At 41.9% G+C, this 19,870-nt stretch overlaps 1 protein-coding gene across 5 annotated transcripts in view; it reads right to left on the reverse strand.

Annotated features, from left to right (window-relative positions):
• LOC128347892 (atrial natriuretic peptide receptor 1-like) overlaps positions 1-19,870 on the reverse strand; it is a 90,467-nt gene that overhangs the window by 55,016 nt on the left and 15,581 nt on the right. For 3 of the 5 annotated variants that reach the window (XM_053303158.1, XM_053303157.1, XM_053303159.1), the window contains 3 exons: positions 8,618-8,676; positions 3,619-3,715; positions 129-261 (listed from right to left, as the gene is read on the reverse strand). In XM_053303158.1, coding sequence (XP_053159133.1) covers positions 129-261; positions 3,619-3,715; positions 8,618-8,671 — 284 coding nt within the window. In that variant the 5' untranslated portion in view covers positions 8,672-8,676. Of the gene's footprint in view, positions 1-128; positions 262-3,618; positions 3,716-4,312; positions 4,359-8,617; positions 8,677-12,487; positions 12,506-19,870 lie in introns of those variants that run through there. The other 2 variants (XM_053303161.1, XM_053303160.1) reach the window with 2 other exon arrangements.

A 19,870-nucleotide genomic window follows, 5' to 3' on the forward strand; every position in this document is an offset into this window, starting at 1 on the left:
GGCATTCCTTGCAATTTTTTTTAAGGAAACACGCACATAAACATCTCAGTCTGGAGGAGTGGAGTACAATAATCATATTCTTATTCTAAAACTTGAAAAGGCAGGAAGGGTCGAAGGCAAAAATTTACCTATAGGAGAGGATTCCATTTTCCACAGCATACTGGTAAAAGTAATCTGAAGCAAAGACTCCATAGATCACATCAAAGGACTCCCCACTTATGATCTTTTCTGGAGGTCTCTGGACCCAAGTCATCTCTAGGCCTAAAAATAAAGCAGCAATATTGGTCAAATATGCACCAATCAAAACTGCATCAATATTGTACAGTCTTCTACCCAAAGTTTAATAAACAGAAGTAGTGGCTGACAAACCACACAAGGATACCTCAGTCCAACAACACCGTCTGCATGCAAACTGCACGAACGCATAATTGAGCAAATGATATCAAACAAGAGCGAGACCATTATTTCCAATGGGCTTACTCTTTTGTAACATTTGTGCAACTTGTGTGCACACGACATTACTGGGCTGAAGCATCCTTGCACAGAAAGTCCACCACTGTTTGTGAGTGATACTGCCCTCAAAGGATTCATGGGGGACAGGGATAAATACAAAAGCAACACTTGCTTAGGTATCTCTAAGGGGATTTACACCTTTGCTTATGGATTCCTACATTTGCAGTATCAAGGAGGAAAGACTTTGCAGATGCCAATATGATCTGCTGTTGGAAGGATGATATTGTTATCTCAATTGGTTTTCTACATCAAAACAATTTTATATTCTAGATTCTGTATACAATGATTGGATACTGCTGTTGGCATTGTTTGGCTTAAAATTGTTATGACCATTAGCTTCAGCTAACAATTAAACCTGACTACAGAGAAATCAAGCAATAAAACAGTTATACCCAACATTATTTTTATTTATTTATTGACAAGAGTCTGCATTCTTTACTTTTACAAAATCCAGATTCTGCAAGAAGGTAGCCCCTATTCAATCAAAGAACACTTGACTGTCGTGACTCAGGTATGCATGCAGAGAAAAACAAATGACTGCCTTATCAAATATGAATGGGCTGTAACAAGAATGGCCCCAAGGGGTGGTGAGTTTGGCATTTGCCAAAGCCCTTAGTTCAGCCAAGAGACCCTCCACTCCCAACACAGCTGCTATTCTCATTTTGCATGGAGCACTAGAGAAGATGGTGGTGAGAGAGCAGGTGTAGCAAGCATAGTAGCTAAGTAACTAAGCTACTAATCAGCATTTCCCCAATTCAAATCTTGCCTCTGCCATGATCTCACCTGGTGGCCTTAGGCAAGCCTCTTAACTTCAGCTACAATATGGGGATAATAATACTTACTTAACAGGTTATTGAAAGAACAACAAGATGCAGTGCTTTTAACACTTGAACGCAATTCAGAAATGTGAAGTATCGTTAATATCATAGGCACTTTCAGAGCATATATGCACTCCTTTTCCAACACTGCCTCACACTAGACTCTTCACACTGCTGAGGCATTGCTTTTCCACAATCATCTGGGAGCAAAATTAAAACAAGGGGCCCACAAGGCACTTAAAATAATATTATTTTTCCCCATTAAAGTCCATCTACACCCATTCATAAGAGCAAACTCCCACTACCCATGGACAGAAAATGTGGGAAACATTGGAATACATTGCTTTGGCAATGGCATCAGCTGGATTCTCTGTAAAAGGTTTTTTTGGTTTTGGTTTTAATGGAGTGAACAGGAAATGTCTGTTCCAGATGACATAGCATGTGTGGAAGCAACTCAAGTTAAAGGCACCCATTGAGAGTACCCTGCCCAAGGGTCTAACAAACCCTTCAGCCATCCACAGACAAAACTGTTATCTCTTGAAATGTAGAACCTAATTTTGAGGACCTCATACATTCTGTAATAATTATGTGTTTATCTGCAAACTGGTTTCCCCTGCTCCCTGGAAGAAAATTCCAGCAAGATCCTTGCAGGGATGAGAATGCTCCCTTCTCATTATACATAAAGGCACAATGTTAGATCAGTGATGGCTTATTCACACATGCAAGGCATCACTTGATGTTGTAGTCATTAACTGATGAACATGCATGTGTGAATCAGTCCATAGATTAGATGTGAGCAGATTTCTCTGAACACTCTCAGAATATTGGTCATTCCATCGGGACCTTCCAGATGGAGAAATTGATTAATTGTTTGATTGATTGATTGATTGAAGTGCTGTCAAGCCTGTGTCAACTCTTAGCGACCACACAGAAATACTGGCTGCAAAACTGGGCAATGTGCAAGCACATCAACTAGATGCCACGTGGACAATGGAAAACAACTTGAATTTTCAAACACAGCATTTCTCCATTTGGAAGGGCCTATGGTGTTAACAGCAATTTAGATCACAACTTGCACTGCAAACCTCAACTTGCAATGTCACTATCAGATGCTTGTATGACTTGGGCCATAGTTAATTCAATTGAAGCTTTGACCTCATTAGTTTTTCATAGACAGACAAAATATTCTTCAGTTTTATTCTTTTCTAACATAGCAAGAAAACATTTTGCTTTGCATTCGTTATGTTTCCCTCTACATTTTGAGTCTTTCTTTAAAGACGCATTTTCAAAAACAAAATGTAGCTAGATGAAAGACATGGGTCTTCTACATACTATTTGCAATCCGTAATTCAGTTTTGAAGGCATCAGGCAGAGCTGTTCAAGAACTGAAGAGCTTTTTTGTTAAATCACTACAGTCACTGAATGGTCGGAAAGATCAAAGCATGAAATTGTAAGTAGAGAAGCTCTATGAATTACTGTAGCCTGAGAGCCAATGAATACAATCTAGTCTGGAACTTGCAGTGCCTGACTGCAACAGTGTAACCTGAAAATAATGCAGAATTTAATACTACAGCCTAAATATATTGGGAGCAGTGTTCCTTCTAAGGTGCGAGCATGTGCACATGCACACAAATTTTTTTATGTCCGCTCAGTTAATTGTAGGTCCCGCTCAGGTTGAATCAGGAAGGCCCCCCTCTGAATGCACATGTGCGCACACTGCCTTGATACTGCCACCCAGAACAAAACTCATTCCACACACAGATGGGGGGGAAAGATAGAGAGAACACTGATTGGGAGTAAGTGCTATTTACTTACTGGCCACTAAACAAAAACACACACACTTGACTGGACTATAATATTTTTTCTCTCACTTCAACTGGATTAATTGCTAGTACCTATGGGCAGCTCCATACTTTATGCAAGTTTTTTTCCCTGCAGCAAACTCATAAAGTGTGAATGACAGACATGTTCTTCAGCACCTACATACATGCCTCAGGGAGCTGTGGCCCAATCCAGTCTCCCAAATGCATGTACACAGGTATTTAAGGAAGCAGGTATTTTGGCCATGTCTTATGAGTTTGCTGCAAGAAACAAGCATTGAGATCACTCTGGTCACTTTCCTCCATCTAATTTGCCTAGAAAGAGCTTGTTACTGCTGACTTATGAATTTGCAGTCAGGTATGAAGCTGGAGATGCATTAGGAATCATCTTGATTACTTAAATTTCTTTTCAGTCTACTGCACCAACAAATGCTGTGTCCTGTTTTAAAAGTGAGGGAAGCACTCACCGCCACAGTCCAGCATGTTGTACTCATCTGGTTTCTCCAGGGGCCAGCAGTCATAATCAGAGTTATCCAAATCATGCCATCCTGCCACAAAAACAGTCTGCCACAGAGAAATATACAAAGGCTCTTATATACATGTATACATACTTCAATAAAGTCTTAGGTCCTGTTTGGGGGGGGGGGGAAGTGCCCTAGACTCCACAATTGGTCCTTGAATGGCCATAAGATAGCCCAAGTCAATTCTTTCAAGTACCTTGGAGTTGTTTTTCACTCCTCAGGGTCTCATAGTGCCCATTATAATTCCTCTCTGATGTCGGCTCAACTCACTGCAAAATGCATAACTTCCTTTTACCATTTGAGAGGTGCTTCTTTTATCCCCGCAGCGGTTAAACTATTTACCACCTAAGTGTATTCTCAGTTGCTTTATGGTGCCCAATTAGGTCCACCTCAAAACGTCGCGAATTTAGAAGTTTTACAAGCTAAATTCCTGAGATCCTTATTAGCTGTCCCTCGTTGTGTTCCATCGGTGGTACTGAGAAGAGAAGTTGGCCTGCTATGAATGGAATCTGGAGTCTGGAGAACTATTTTCCTATTCTGGTTAAAATTTATGTCCTCCAGCTCAAGCTTGAATTCCCTCATTAAGACTGATTCATTTAAGTTTAAATGGTTTTCATTGATTAGTAATAAATTAACTTACTATGGGTTTTCTCCAGAGGTTCTGCTGCAGATGGGCAATGACCAGGCTAAAGGGGAGATCAAACAACGCATCATTGATGTAGGATTGTAAGAGGAAGCTGCTTCTATCACTAAGACCATCTATCTCAGGGCACAATGGTTTAATCTCAAGCCAGCAGGTTATCCATATTCTATTATTATCCCCAAATTCAGATGTGCATTGACATTAGTCCTAATGGATGCCCTTCCATCTGCCGTTTTAGAGGGCAGGTTCAAGGGCATCCCTTTCCCTGCCCACCTCTGCCCTTGCGGTTCTGGCCAAGTAGAGACCAATACACATTCAATTTTACATTGTGATTTTTTAAAGGAAGCCCGCTTGAGATTAATCTCCCCCTTATTGTCTAGGTTTTTAGGACACTCTGATGATTTTTATTTGAAGTTTTTATTACTTAACCCAGATGAAAAAATTATTAATATAGTGGCCAGGTTTTGTTTTATAACCTGCAAAACTCGATCTGATCTTTAGTAATGCATTTCATAAGTAGTTTGTATATTTTCTCTTCTTTTTTAAATTTTATTTACATGATGTATTGTTTGTATTTCTTATATATTGGTCTACGACTGTAATTAAGTTCTGTTCAAAAAAATATGTGGCACTTGTTTACCATTCTGGATCAAATTCCAAGATAGAACCACAGCATCAAAAATAAGGCATCATTTTTGGGGGGTGAGATTGGGGAGGAGACTTTTGAGGTGATGATTCAACACATCTCATCTTTACAAACCACATGGTATTGGTGCACTCTATGCTGACCCCTAGTACTCCACATAGCAGGTGGTGGTGGATGCTACACTTCACACAAAATGTGTGTGTGTGTGTGTGTGTGTGTGTGTGTGTGTGTGTGTGGTTGTTGTTGATGATGTTATTTTGGTATTGTGTCCCATATTTTTGGTGGGAAGTTTTTGCACAGATGTGATATCAGGACTGTAATAATCTCCTTCCCCAACACTCTCCGACTGGCTATACAAAGATTATACTTCAACTTTATTCCAGATTACTTTGATCTTGTCTAGAATACTTTGTCCAATTCTAGGTCACTTTAAGAAGGATGTAGACAAATTGGAATGGATTCAGAGGAGAGCAACAAAAATGGTAAAGGATTCGGGAAACAAACCTTATGAGGAAAGATTGAAGGAACTGAGAATGTTTATTTTGGAGAAGAGAAAACTGAAGGGTGACATGATCGTACTCTGCAAATTCTTGAAGGGCTGTCACATGCAAGAGGGCAAGGATGTATTTTCTATTGCCTCAGATAGCAGGACTAGATCTAATATATTTAAGCTAAAAGAGGACAGATTTCAGTTGAAAGTTAGGCAAAACTTCTTAACAGTAAGAACTGTTCAACAATGGAATCAATTATCTAGGTTGGTGGCAGGCTTTTCAAACAGAAGCTGAACAGCTATCTATTGGGTATGGTTTAGTCCAAGATTTTCTGATTCCGCAGGAGATTTGATCAGATGGTCCCTTCCAACTCTATGAGGAAGCTCATGCTGGTGCTAACCAGGGGGTGCAGAGTGAATCCTGTATCTGCAGGTACCTCCTTTGACCCTCCCAACTATCTTCCTTCCCTTCCAAGAGACCTGGACTTAATGTGTTCAAAGAATGGCCAACACAAGGGAAGACAGAGGACCAGTCAAAACCAGAACATTTTAACATGCCTGTGCTAATCGACACATCTCTGGGCAAAGATGGCACTAGGAGTATTCTACTGGATAATACTGGTATTCCTGCTTCATCCATCACATTGGGGGTCAATTAACCATCCTGAGTTTTACATGTGACTTGATTAATGAACTTATTTCACCAATATTGCAGCATTTGAAACAAGGTAATTTCCTGAGAATATTAAATGAAGACCACTTTCAACTCAGAGCATTACCACTGAAATATTCTCCCTCATATTTAACTGCTTTTTATTTAACCAACTTTTATGTAAAGTGGTTGCAGGGTTTCTGACTGATTTTGCTCCTAATGAAACAGAGCTTCTATTGATTAATTGATTGATTGATTGTTAAATTTATATACCGCCTTTCATTAAAACAATCCCAAGGCAGTTTACAGCAAAAATTTAAACACAAGTTGGTAAAAAAGACACAATTAAAATATTAAGTGAAAAATATTAAACAAATCTGACTAAAAATTTAAAACAAAAGCATAAATGCAATTCAGAGTATAAAGAGCAGCAGCAGAGAATCAAATAAATGCCTGAGCAAAAAGCCAAGATTTTACACTCTTTCTAAAAGCTGTGATGGAGACCGAGGAGCAAATAGCCACTGGGAGAGCATTCCAGAGTCTGGGGGCAGCAACAGAGAAGGCCCTGTCCCGCGTGCATGACAACCGAGCCTCCCTCACTGTTGGCACCCGGAGCAGAGCCCCCTCAGATGACTTCGTCAAGTGGGCAGTCATCCTTGGGAGCAGGCGGTCCCTCAGGTATCCCGGCCCCAAACCATTAAGGGCTTTAAAGGTCAAAACCAGCACCTTGAATTGGACCCGGAAACAAACTGGTAGCCAGTGCAGCTCTTTCAAAATGGGTGTGATGTGATCCCACTGGGCAGCTCCAGATAAAACCCTAGCTGCTGCATTTTGCACTAGCTGCAGTTTCTGGATATTCTTCAAGGGCAGCCCCACGTAGAGCATGTTACAGTAATCCAGCCATGACGTTCCTAAGGCATGGGTAACTGGCCAGATCTGCCTTCTCGAGAAAGGGACGCAGCTGGTGCACTAGCCGAAGCCGTGCAAAGGTACCCCTGGCCACCGCCTCCACTTGAGCTTCCAAAAGCAGAGCCGGGTCCAAGCTGCGTACTTCCTTCTTCAAGGGGAGTGCAACCCCATCCAGAACTGGTAAAATCTCCTTATCCCTATCAGCTCTCCTACTGACCAACATTACCTCCGTCTTGTCCAGATTCAATTTCAGTTTATTAGCACACATCCAACCCATCACGGCCTCCTGCCCCTGATTCAGGGCATCCACCACCTCCCTAGAATCAGGTGGCAAGGAGAGATAGAGCTGAGTATCATCTGCATATTGCTGACAACTCAGTCCAAGACCCCAGATGACCTCTCCCAGCAGTTTCATGTAGATATTAAACAGCATTTTCATTGTCTCTATTTAACTCAGTGTGTTATATTGTTCCAAATCATGTAGACGATATTTAATAGATGCACTGCATGTTGAAAACAGTAGAATCTGATGACTGAATTGGATATGAAGACATGAATGCATTTTAATGCAACAGAAGAGTCTCCAAAATAGAAGTGGGTATAAGGAAATACATTTTCAGTTTAATACATGAAAGAAGAAAAAGTAAGAGGTAATTACATTATAACATCTTCACTAATATTAGGAGTATATATATAATGTATAGGTATATTTTTCAAGTTGAAGGAAAGAGCAGAAGAAGATGACCAGCAGCAAGGGGGATGGACTCAATTATGACAACAATGAATACACCACTGAGAGACCTTAAAGACCAAGCTGAAGACAGATCATCCTGGAAAGAATCTATCTATGTGGTCGCTAAGAGTTGACACCGACTTGACAGCCCTTAATCAATCAAAATATTTTAAAATGTGTTCTCTGAACTGGTCAAGTGGAACATCTGCCTTCCTTAGGTTTTTAAAATAACAACTATAGCAGTCATAATAATAGTGTGCCAATATTATACTATAAATATTAAAAAGTAGATAGTTCTGAAATATGTCATGTATTATTTGCTCTTGGTTTTCTATCTTTATTGCTGCTGCTATCGCTACCACCATGTTTTTGAAAGAAGTACATTATTTTTGCTTTATAACAATTTTATTAACTATTTTTAAAATTTAATTTGAACATATATTATTAATGCTTAATTATTTTATTAACTATTATGTTATTAATTATTACTCCCACCATCACCACTACCACATAACTACTTTAAGTATCATCTAATCAAAGTTAAGAATTTGTAAGTCTCATTTATGGCAGAGGGAATGATTTGAGCAGATACTTCTCACTCAACAAGTGGGACTTTGACTAGATTGTACCAATATTTTGCATTGACTAGATTGTACCAATTAATTATCACTGTTATTTCCCCATTGACGTGCAAAGTGTTTTATAATTATTTATAAAGTGTCTCACTCTGTTTACATTACAAATACAAGTTATTGTATTCTGGTATTAATCACCTCTGTTTTTGTAGTACGACTGCTTCCAGAGGTATTGGTAATAAAAATGAGTTGCTATTATAGTGAGCTGTAATAAGATCTAGAATGACGTTTACCTACCAGTAAAATGAAGAAGATTTGGAGCTCAGGGCCAATTGATGTGGTTGTTCTCATAGTCCCTTAAAAAAGAATCCAAACAAGCAGATGTCGGTTGCTGAATGAACCAAGTTTTCTCCCCAAGGTGTTCTCCCCCAGTGGCAGCTCTATTCCCTCCTTCCCCTTGCACAGAGAGGGAACTTCATGGAAAGCATCCCCGATTCATGTGATGAGGAACAGAGGCTTGCCTCAAGCTCTTTCCAACTGGCTATGAACTAATGTATTTTCTGCTCATAGCCCGAGGTAAAATTAACAAGGTGATGAACACACAGACACACCCCCTATGGCTCATAGTCCTCCTCAAGTCTTCCCTTTAGTTTGAAGAAAACAGCAAACATGTTTCTTGAGAAACTAAGGCTAGATACAGGTGAGAAAATTAGGGCTCATATATAACATGAAATGCCTAAGGGGTGGGTATATGGGGAACATGCTTGGAAATGGTGTTTGCTTCCCGAAATGATACTATCAATTAGCAAACAGAGGGACATCAGTTTAAACCCCTGGGATTAATTTACAGCTTGACTAAATTGCCACATGCTGCAGCCCAAATCTGTGCAGGGTTGGTGCTCAGGGTTGATGCTCATCAGCTGCATCCCTGACCACCTACAACTGCTTCAAACATAGACAAGCAAATTCTGATCACAAAGCAGAGAAGCTGCTTTAGAGTCCCACAAAGCCTGTTGTGCCTTAGAAGGCACTGCCCAGTGCTTGGGTAGCAGTGACAGCTGCTCCTTCGGCTCAGGGTTGGAGTCAGCTATCCATGCCAAAACAAAGGCACACAAATGTTTTTCCTGAATCAGTGCTGGGCACTCTGCATTGAGTTCACTGCTGTGCTAGAGCAGGAGAGAACATGATTGGGTTTTCAATACCATTTCTCAAAACAGCCCAGGAGACAGCCATCACATGGATAACCCAGGATGGACAAAAGTACTATTTTTAACGTGCCAGCTCTGTTTTATTCTAGTACGACACTGGAGTTTCATCCCTCTAGTTTTGTATTAGAATTATTTTAGAAAACAACAGAATTCACAAGTGCACTTTTTATCTAAAAGTATTGTTAGAGTCATACATTCACATTTTAAAATGTTATCATTTGATATGCTGTCTCGTGAAACATGTCTGTACCCTGAGACTTCAATATGGGGCTGGGTCCAAACTGAAATAAAGACATAAAAGAACATGAGCATCTTCAGAAGGACTACATCAGTGTGAAAGTTATGAGGGCTGGGCTACACTTTCTTACAACGGCATGAACCAGTTTGTTGTGTCCCTGTGTACTATGAACCTTAGGTAACATATGTAACCTATACTGTATGTTACATATATATTGGTCTGTTGTTCAGGACATCACATTGTGGTCCCAGTTGTGACTCCTCAACATATGTACACATGGATACACAATGTGAAGAAAGATGTAACTAATCATAGTTACAAGATACATGACAGAAACACACCTGGTGCGCTTGTGGGCATCTGTTCAATGTGAGGCAAAGTGGTCCTGTATTGTGCCTGTATTTTCCCACCCTGAGGCCTAATGGTAGCTTCAGGTGGGGGAGGGGGGACTTGGATTAGGAAAATGGCACAAAGAGAAATTGTTAAACAACCCCTTTCCCCACATTGCTGTTCCAAAGAAAATCGGAACAGGGAGCACCCTTCCCACTGCCCACATGGTTGCTTTTAAGCTTAAATTAAAATTGGGAGATCTCTTACGTCCCATCTATTTGAGGCTTGAATGTTAAAAGGTTTATCATCTCAGGTCACCATTTAAGTAAGCAGCCTAGTCATTCTTCTTTCCTGAGGATTCATACCCAACCAATCTTTTGAATCCATTTTTTTAAAAAAATTGCCCACTGAAGAGGGGAATAAAAGGGAGTTGTCAAGGATTTTCAGCAATTTTAACAATCATCGAGTTCATATAAAATATATTATTTAAACAACATTTGACACTCTAGTATACATATAAGAATATTTGTTACAAAGAACAATTTAGGAAAAGGAGCCTGTGTTAGAAATATACTGTTCTTCTACTTCCATCTAGTGGTTTTAGACCAAAATAGCACCATAAAAGTTAGCTTTAAGAATGGCATCTAATGCCTTGACAGATCAAAAGCTACATAGCAGGGGTGCACAACTCTGGCCCTGCAGCTGTTGTTGGACTACAACTCTCATCATTCCCAACCACAGTTGTATATGAGTTGAATACAAGTACCAATATGATGAATATTTATATACCACTTTTCAACAAAAGTTCCCAAAGCGGTTTAGATAGACAGACAAATACATAGATATAAATTAAATAACTAAAATGGCTCCCTGTCCCCAAAGGGCTCACATTCTAAAAAAGGGAACATGAGACACACCAGCAACAGCCACTGGAGGGATGCTGTGCAGGGGATGGATAGGGCCAGTTGCTCTCCCCCAATAAATAAAGAGAATCACCACTTTAGAAAGGTGCATCTTTGCTCAGATAAAGGTAAAGCTGTGCCGTTGAGTCGGTGTTGATTCCTGGTGACCACAGAACCATGTGGTTTTCTTTGGGAGACGACAGGAGAGGTTTACCATTGCCTCCTCCCACGCAGTATGAGATGATACCTTTCAGCATTTTCCTATATCGCTGCTGCCCGATATAGGTCCTTCCCATAGTCTGGGAAACATACCAGTGGGGATTCGAACAAGCAGCCTCTTGCTCCCTAGGCAATTTACTTCCCTGCTGCGCCATTAGGTGGCTCAGTTAGCAGGGTGTAATTCAACAACAAACAACTGGATGGCCAAAACTGTGCATCCCCACTATACAAGAAGAGTTGGCAAACAGTAATAGTCAAAAAGAAGATGCTAGAACACTTTAAAATTCGACCATTATTCTTTTAATGGAGGGGGCCTAATTCATTGTTAACCCAGAGACTAAAGTTTGGGGCAGTGTATAAATTTGACGAATAGAATAGAATAGAATAGAATAGAATAGAATAGAGCAAGCCATGTTCTCATGACCAGCATGATTACAGTTAAAGAGTTAACTGCAATCAGTGAGTTAACTGTAATCAGTGAGTCCTGTGCGCTGCCGCAAAGTATGTTATGAAGCTGGAATTTCTAGGCAATCCTGGTTAAATTGCAGCAGTTAACTGAGAGTGATAACCTGGCCAAAGGCAGAGGAACCAGGCTCACCTGTGTCATCCAAAGCTATCATCATGAAGCTGGACAGCTGCTGCAGTTGCCCTCTGCTTGATCCAGACATTTTGCTGTGGCAAAGAAGTGGCCACAGCAATGGGATCTGGACCCACTGAAGCCCCTTGGCTGAGCCACTTCTTGGCACTCCGCTTGAGTGGTGTGGCAGTCAGGGAGCTGAGCCCAAGAAGACCCACCACAAGCGCTGTCTGCTGGACTGGAGCCAGGCAATTAAAGTTGAGCCAATGGGCTGAATCGGCTGTCCCCACAGACACCTCCATGGAGCCAAGGGCCCTGACCAGCCAAGGAGATCAGCCTGGGAAGCAGGTTTCCACTGTGGATCTCCTTAGTTGTATCAGGGGTGGTTAAAAATTGGGTGTGCATCTGAACACAGATGTCTATTCTTGCCCGCATTGCTTTCATGGCCATTGGCTTACAGATTAAAATAACAGTGTATGTTTATTTACTCCTAGACCTAAAGACAACTCCTAGATTTAAGCCCTGGAAGAAGAAGAAGAAGGTGGTAGTAGGCATGCCCATCCACCTCACCCCTCATAAACCCCTCACCCCCTTGCAGTATAATACAATGCAATGCAAAGCCTCTCCTGGTGATACAAAGATCTGGTAGAGGCAGCAGTGCCAGTGCTGGAATGCAAATCAAAGTTCACAAACCTGCTTGCTGAGGATCTGTACTGGCTTCACAAGATCTGACATCCTGGTTGATTTGATTAATGTATGATGACAGTTTGAGTCAACTGTAGCAGAAGGAACTGAGTATTTAATCAAGCTTGCAAATATTACATGCTTTACACAAAGGAACAGAACTGGCAGGCACTTAGCCAGCATGAAAGTGCCGGCGGGGGTGTGTGTGGGGGGGAATCTTCCAAACCAATAATTTTTTAAAGTCCCATTTTTTTGTGAAGGGATTTGGTGAAAAACCCTAGAGAGCTACCTCAGATAAGCATACATGAGGCAAATCTGTAGACCAAAGAACTGCTGTAACATATTTAATCAACTAATATGTGGAAGCAGGTTAAATGAGAAAGGATGTGATGATCAGATTTGGAGAACTCTGATGGTTTTGGAGATGGATAAGTTTAGATTTGTGTATTGCTCTAGTTGTATTTGTTTCTGTTTGGTTAAAGTAGCACCTAAAAATCCCTGAGTTCATTCTTGATAGGAAGGAATTCTTGCATGAAGAGTGCACATTCTAAATCAAGAGTGCGGAACATACTGCCTGAAGGTAGGATGTGGTTTGTGGAGCTCCATTTTTCAGCTCACCATCTCCCTGAGCCTTTTCCTGAGCAGTTCTTCCACATGCTAACTGCTGCCCTGAGGTAAAAATACTGAGGACTAGCCTGTGCTCTCAGGCCATAATGAGCTGATTGCATGGAAGTGGGATTGTACAACTAGGTCTCCAGCTTGTTGCTACTTGTATAAAGAGCAGACAAAAATGATACTGCTCTACCCTCTATTTTTCTGTGTACACACACAAAAAAACAACCATCAGCAGCCCATCTGACTTTGTAAAAATGTCTCCCAGTCTCCAAATATGACAGCGTCAAATTAGACATGACATTGAACATGTGGCTGCTGCCAAAAATGACAGTCACATATATAGCGTCCCCTGCATAACATCCAGCAGAGCATATCAGTGCCCTGATATTACAGTGCTTTATTTCCCCACCCCTGCTTCACAATATTAGCTGCCACTGATAGCAGAAAGCAAATGTGGAATGCTGTGATGTCAGGACATGGCTAAGCTCCACTAGACATAACAGAAGAGGAGAGGATCTGGACACATCACTGCCATCTAGTATGATGCTTAAGGTGCCTTTGGACATAACAAACAGCAAAAAAAAAATAAAAAAATAGAAATTGGCACATCTGCCCAATGGGGAGAGGTTTGCCCAAGATGTGGGCATAGCTCTCACATTTTCCAATAGAAGCAATGTGCAAGTTCTACCTTCATATGTTCACTACCACAAGATATGATCAGAGCCACTAGGATATATAGCTCATTAAAAACTGGGCAGATTTGTGGCGAATGTTCCATGTTCAGAGGCAGTATGCCTTTAAGTACCAGAACATGGGATGGCCATCATTACCATGCCTTGCTTGAAAGCTTCCCAGTAGCTGGTCAATGTCGGAAACAGGATGCTGGACTAGACGGAGAGTGCATGGTGCTTGATCTGTGATGCCCTCCCCAAACAGTTGACCTCACTCTGAGTTGTCTTGGTGACATTGCCACATACATCAGTCTGAGGTGAGCTAAAGGAAGTTGCAATGTAAAAATGTTCAAGGTCATCATTTAGGGATGGAGCAGTTGTCCCCTCCCTCCCCCGCAATTTATTATTCTTATTGTCATCATCATCATCAACATTTTATATCCTGCTCTTCCTCCAAGGAGCCCAGAGCGGCGTACTACATACTTAAGTTTCTCCTCACAACAACCCTGTGAAGTAGGTTAGGCTGAGAGAGAAGTGACTGGCCCAGAGTCACCCAGCAAGTATCATGGCTGAATGGGGATTTGAACTCGGGTCTCCCTGGTCCTAGTCCAGCACTCTAACCACTACACCACGCTGGCCTTAGATTTAGATGACACACAATTTAGATGACACACAATTATTTCTTAAGAACACATATCTCTAATATGATTAAGAATCTTTAAAAAGAAAGAAATCACAGCAATTACTCTTAAAATACATTTTTCCTGGCTTCTTCCAACTCCATATTTGAAAAAATTAAAAATGAGCACTAACATCTGAAATAGCAACCCTGGGCATGCACTGGACTTCCCCTTGCCTAGAAATCAGGAAGTCTTATTTAGCTTGACATAGGTTTTCATGTTGTACCTTCCCAAGTCTGTATTATATTAAAGATTTCTTCTCAAAGTTTAGATCTGATGCTCATTATTTTTTAAAATGAGATCTTCAAAAAGTTATTCAAAATTATGAGTTACAAAAGGCACATGTTCCTGTCACTGAATTTACCTCAAATATTATCACAGCATGGCTGTTCCCTTCCTGTTAGACTTGGTACAATTCCGGGCTAAGATTATTTGTTGAATAAATTATTCATTGACTAAGCAGTCATCTGTAATTTTAATGACTTTTCTATGCAGGACACTCATGCATTTTTAAAATAACCTTGGTTCTCAGTCTAATTTCATGAAATGCAGTTTGATTCTGGATTTTAACTGCACTCATTGGGAATAAAATATTTTATGAGAGACTAGAACCCAGATTCCAGGGGGGTCATGTAGGAAGAGCAAAATTAAGTGCCTTCTCTTGTTTCATACGTACCATATGTCTCTGGCTTTCACACTGGCGCTGTATACCAACTGGCTGAATGTTCCTCCCTCCTTAACTCAAATTTAAAATGATAGTGCTTTCCAAACCAAAACATCAATACATTACACCTGCCAACAACACTCTTGTGTGCGAGCAAGCTATTTTCCCAAGAAAGTGTTTCTAAGAAATGAAACACTTTTAAAGTAACTTTTTACTCTTTAGTAACCAGAACTATAGGTGCTTCTGGAGAACAATTACATGTCTTCTAAAACAAAGGGAGGGAAGACTTTCCCTCCAACTTTCTTAAATTTCCAAACCTCCAACTTTCTTTCCTGAGGAAACATTATAGCCCTATTCACACATTGTGTTCAACACTCGTACAATGTACACAGATCTGTAGACAGGTACAGATCTATACATAGGTACAGTTATTCGCACATTATGTCAAACACAGATACAGCAGTATACTTCCTATCAGTGCTGTGCATTTGAGGGGTCTGTACTCAGGATCACTTTTAGATACAGTCATTCACACAAAGACATGTACATGAATACAGGCGGACCTCGATGTTAGCTGAGGTTCCATTCCTGGCAGCAGCCGCAGATATCGAAACCGTGAATATCGAGGCATTGAGGGCTACGGGATTGTGGGGATTAGGTTCCTGGACAGCTCAAAAATGCTGAATATAGGCACAATTTCAGGGGGAAACACAGGGAGCTCCTTACCATGCTTTGCTGCTCCCCACACCCTGAGTTCTGCAGGGCCCCAGGATGCCCACAAATCAGCAAAAAATTGCTGGTTCTTTCCTTTCTTTAATTAAACGGAACCATATTGAGGCTATGAGAAACAAAATGGTGGCCAGAAATGACCGCCGTGGTCATTTCCAGCCACCCCTGACCCACGGATTCATGAGGTCAATGTGTTTTCTTTTTCTTTTTCCCCATGTAGGCTGAGGTCAGGTGTCTTTTTCTGACTGCAGAAACGTGAATCCTGGATAACAAGGTTTCCCCGTACATGTTTTCCTGGCTAAGAATATAATTCACTGGAAAACCCTATCTATCTATCTATCTATCTATCTATCTAAAAGAAGTCATTCCCTTTCCCCAAATCTGGGGTGGTGCCACTGAAACAAATTAATCTTCGAACCAGGGTCCCTAGCACAGGTGACAGAGTCAGACAAGGGCTAGCCAGTTAGAGGCTTAGCAAAGGATAGCTAAATTGGGATGTGCTCAAAACAGATTCTGCACCACAGTACCTGAGGTGTAGTAACATCATTGGCACAAGTTACACACTCTCTCTCTCTCTCTCTCTCTCTCTCTCACACACACACACACACACACACACACACACATGCACAACACACACACACACACACTTATGACTCCTTACTTCTTAGCATTCCAACAGCTGCCAGAGCAGCACTGTTAGCAGAAAGCATAGCCATAAGCTCAACTGGAGCACCTTTAGCCACATTTTGACTGGCTATACCTTGCAATGCAGATTGCAGAGCAAACAAAAGCAGTGAGTGAAGCACTAGTCTCTGGAGCTCATCACAGCAATCACCAAGAAATATCGCACACACGCGCATACACACACACAGCTGCCACTGTCCATTTCTCACCACAACACTATCTCACAAACAAAACAAACCACATCTCAAGGAAGGAAGGCACACAAGTTCTGCCTCTGTCAATCTGAGTTCCAGCAAAACCAGATTGTTAGAGCAGCAAGAGCACAACATATTATACTCAGTGCTGAGAAAAGAAAATAATAAAATATGACCTACCTTCCTCCTCTCCTGATGTATCCTCTCTTCAAAATAAGAATCAGGGCTCTCTGCCTCCCCGTCTCTTTGAATACATTTTGAAATTCCCTCCTTTTGTATTTCCCCTCCCTCCCCCCAACCAATGGGTACATAGTTTCCTATGACTACACTCGATTTGTATAATAGCAAGTCAACCATGAAGCAAGGAGATTGCAAGCCAATCGGAAGCCTATGCCAGAAAACCAATCAGCAAGGCAAAATCAGGCCTCCAAAATAGCACTTGAAGTGTCAGAACATTTTGACTGAAATGGAGTTGTTGTGTTCCAAGCTCGAAACAGGTTCTTTATTTAGAGAGTGTTTTATTTCAAGGTCGAAAACTTGAAACACTTGAAACGGCCTGTTTCAAGTCAAAATGTTTTGACGTCGAAACATTCTGCACATTCCTATTCAAGCATGACACAGTTCAACGTAGATGTCATAGTATTCTAATGTTTACATTTGCTATTGAGTGTGTGTGTGTGTAGAGAGAGAGGGAGAGGGAGAGAAAGAGGAGGTCAGTCAGGGAAATGGCAGGTTACTGGCTGAAAACAGAGGCAGAAAGAACAACAAAGCTCTGCATCCCAAATAAGCAAGGGAACTCATCTCCTGGAAAGAAATGTGTCCTAAGAGATTCCTGAGGCCAGGCAGCCAAAGCCTGACCTTGTGGGACCAACCTGACCCAGATGAAACTTTGGGGACTTTCCAGCATGCTGAGTAAGCAGGTCTTTTCACCCCAACCTTCAGAAGTCCCAGTTCTGTGGGGTGATCAGGAGAAGATTATGCCAGGAAGATGCATCCTTTGAAGTTTAACTATAGAGGAGACCCTTTGGAAGAGAACATAAGAACACACCTGCTGGATCAGGCCCAAGGCCCATCTAGTCCAGCATCCTGTTCACACAGTGGCCCACCAGATGCTGCTGGAAGCCACAGGCAGGAGTTGAGGGCATGCCTTCTCTCCTGCTGTTACTCCCCTGCAACTGGGACTCAGAGGCGTCCTGCCTTTGAGGCTGGAGGTGGCCCACAGCCCTCCGACTAGTAGCCGTTGATAGACCTCTCCTCCATGAAGTTATCCAAACCCTTCTTAAAGCCATCCAGATTGTTGGCTGTCATCATATCTCACGGCAGAGAATTCCACAAGTTGATGATGTGTGAAAAAGTACTTCCATTTGTTGGTCCTAGATTGCCCAGAAATCAATTTCATGGGATGACCCCTGGTTCTAGTGTTATGTGAGAGGGAGAAGAATTTCTCTCTATCCACTTTCTCCACACCATGCATGATTTTATAGACCTCTATAATGTCTCCCCGCAGTCGTCTTTTTTCTAAACTAAATAGCCCCAGGTGTTGTCGCTTTGTCTCATAAGAAAGGTGCTCTAGGCCCCTGATCATCTTGCTTGCCCTCTTCTGCACCTTTTCCAGTTCTACAGTGTCCTTTTTTAGATGTGGTGACCAGAACTGTACACAGTACTCCAGATGTGGCCACACCATAGTTTTGTATAAGGGCATTATATTAGCCGTTTTATTATCAATCCCCTTCCTAATGATCCCTAGCATGGAATTGGCCTTTTTCACAGCTGCCACACATTGACTCGACACTTTCAACGAGCTGTCCACCACGACCCCGAGATCCCTCTCCTGGTCAGTCACCGACAGCTCAGATCCCATCAGCGTATACTTGAAGTTGAAGTTTTTCATCCCAGTGTGCATCACTCGCCAACACTGAACCACATCTGCCACTTTGTTGCCCACTCCCCCAGTTTGGAGAGATCCTTTTGGAGCTCCTCACAGTCCGTTTTGGATTTCACTACCCAAAAGAGTTTGGTATCATTTGCAAATTTGGCCACCTCACTGCTTACCCCTACTTTTAGATCATTTATGAATAAATTAAAAAGCACCGGTCCCAGTACAGATCCCTGGGGGACCCCACTTCTTACTTCCCTCCATTTTGAAAACTCTCCATTTATACCTACCCTCTGTTTCCTGTCTTTCAACTAGTTAGCAATCCACATATGTACTTATCCCCTTATCCCATGACTGCTACGTTTCCTCAGGAGTCTTTGATGAAGAACTTTGTCGAAAGCTTTTTGGAAGAGCTAAAACAGAGAACCTCCATCTGGAACCAGGACATGCATGCATCACATTTCTCTGTCCTGACCAAGCCCAAGCACCAACTCATTCTTGGAGTCTGGCCAACTCCAAAGCTAGAATAAGTGTGAATATGTGAGTGAATGAGATACACCATTAAGTCTTTTTATTGAAATGTGCTTTTGCCTTTGCTGCTGCTACGATGATTTTTGCCATCATATCTCTCTCTATATATTTCTCTAAAGCATACCTGTCGCTAATCCCATGTGTGGCAGCTCTCACGAGAGTTTGCAAGCAGCAGCGGGCAAAGGAAATAAGGTGGAGGCGGGCAGGCAGAAAGAAATTGAGTGCCCTGACAGTCCAGGTTACACTGACTACAGTGAGGACTGTGGCGGGGGGGGTGCCCAGACAGACCAGGTGTCGCTGACCACGGCAGCTTCAGTGGCGGCAGGTGGGGGAAACTAAAGGTGCAGCTGTTCTGCGCATGGCCCAGCTAGTATATATAATTCTCTAAGGTGTACCCGTGGCTGATCCCATGCGTGGCAGCTCTCATGAGAGTTTGCGAGAAGAAGCACTTTGGTAATTGGGCAGTGGGGATTCCATATGCAGATAGGGAGAAAGAGCCTGTGAGAGCAGAAGCACCATGGTGATTAGGCAGTGGGGATTCCGTATGCAGGTAGGGAGGAGGAGCCTGTGATGGTTAAGGTCAGTTGGAATGCAAATTGTTACTGGTTGGAAGGTATTCTTGATGGTAGAGGAGAGGAATCTATATACACATACGTGTGTGTCAGATATATATAGTGGATGGAAGAGAGGGGTCATGAGGGAGAAAAGAGCCCCTTCAGGAGAAGGAGGCTGCCGTTGTGTGAATTAA

Source organism: Hemicordylus capensis, chromosome 2, assembly GCF_027244095.1.
Source record: "Hemicordylus capensis ecotype Gifberg chromosome 2, rHemCap1.1.pri, whole genome shotgun sequence".
NCBI lineage: Eukaryota > Metazoa > Chordata > Lepidosauria > Squamata > Cordylidae > Hemicordylus > Hemicordylus capensis.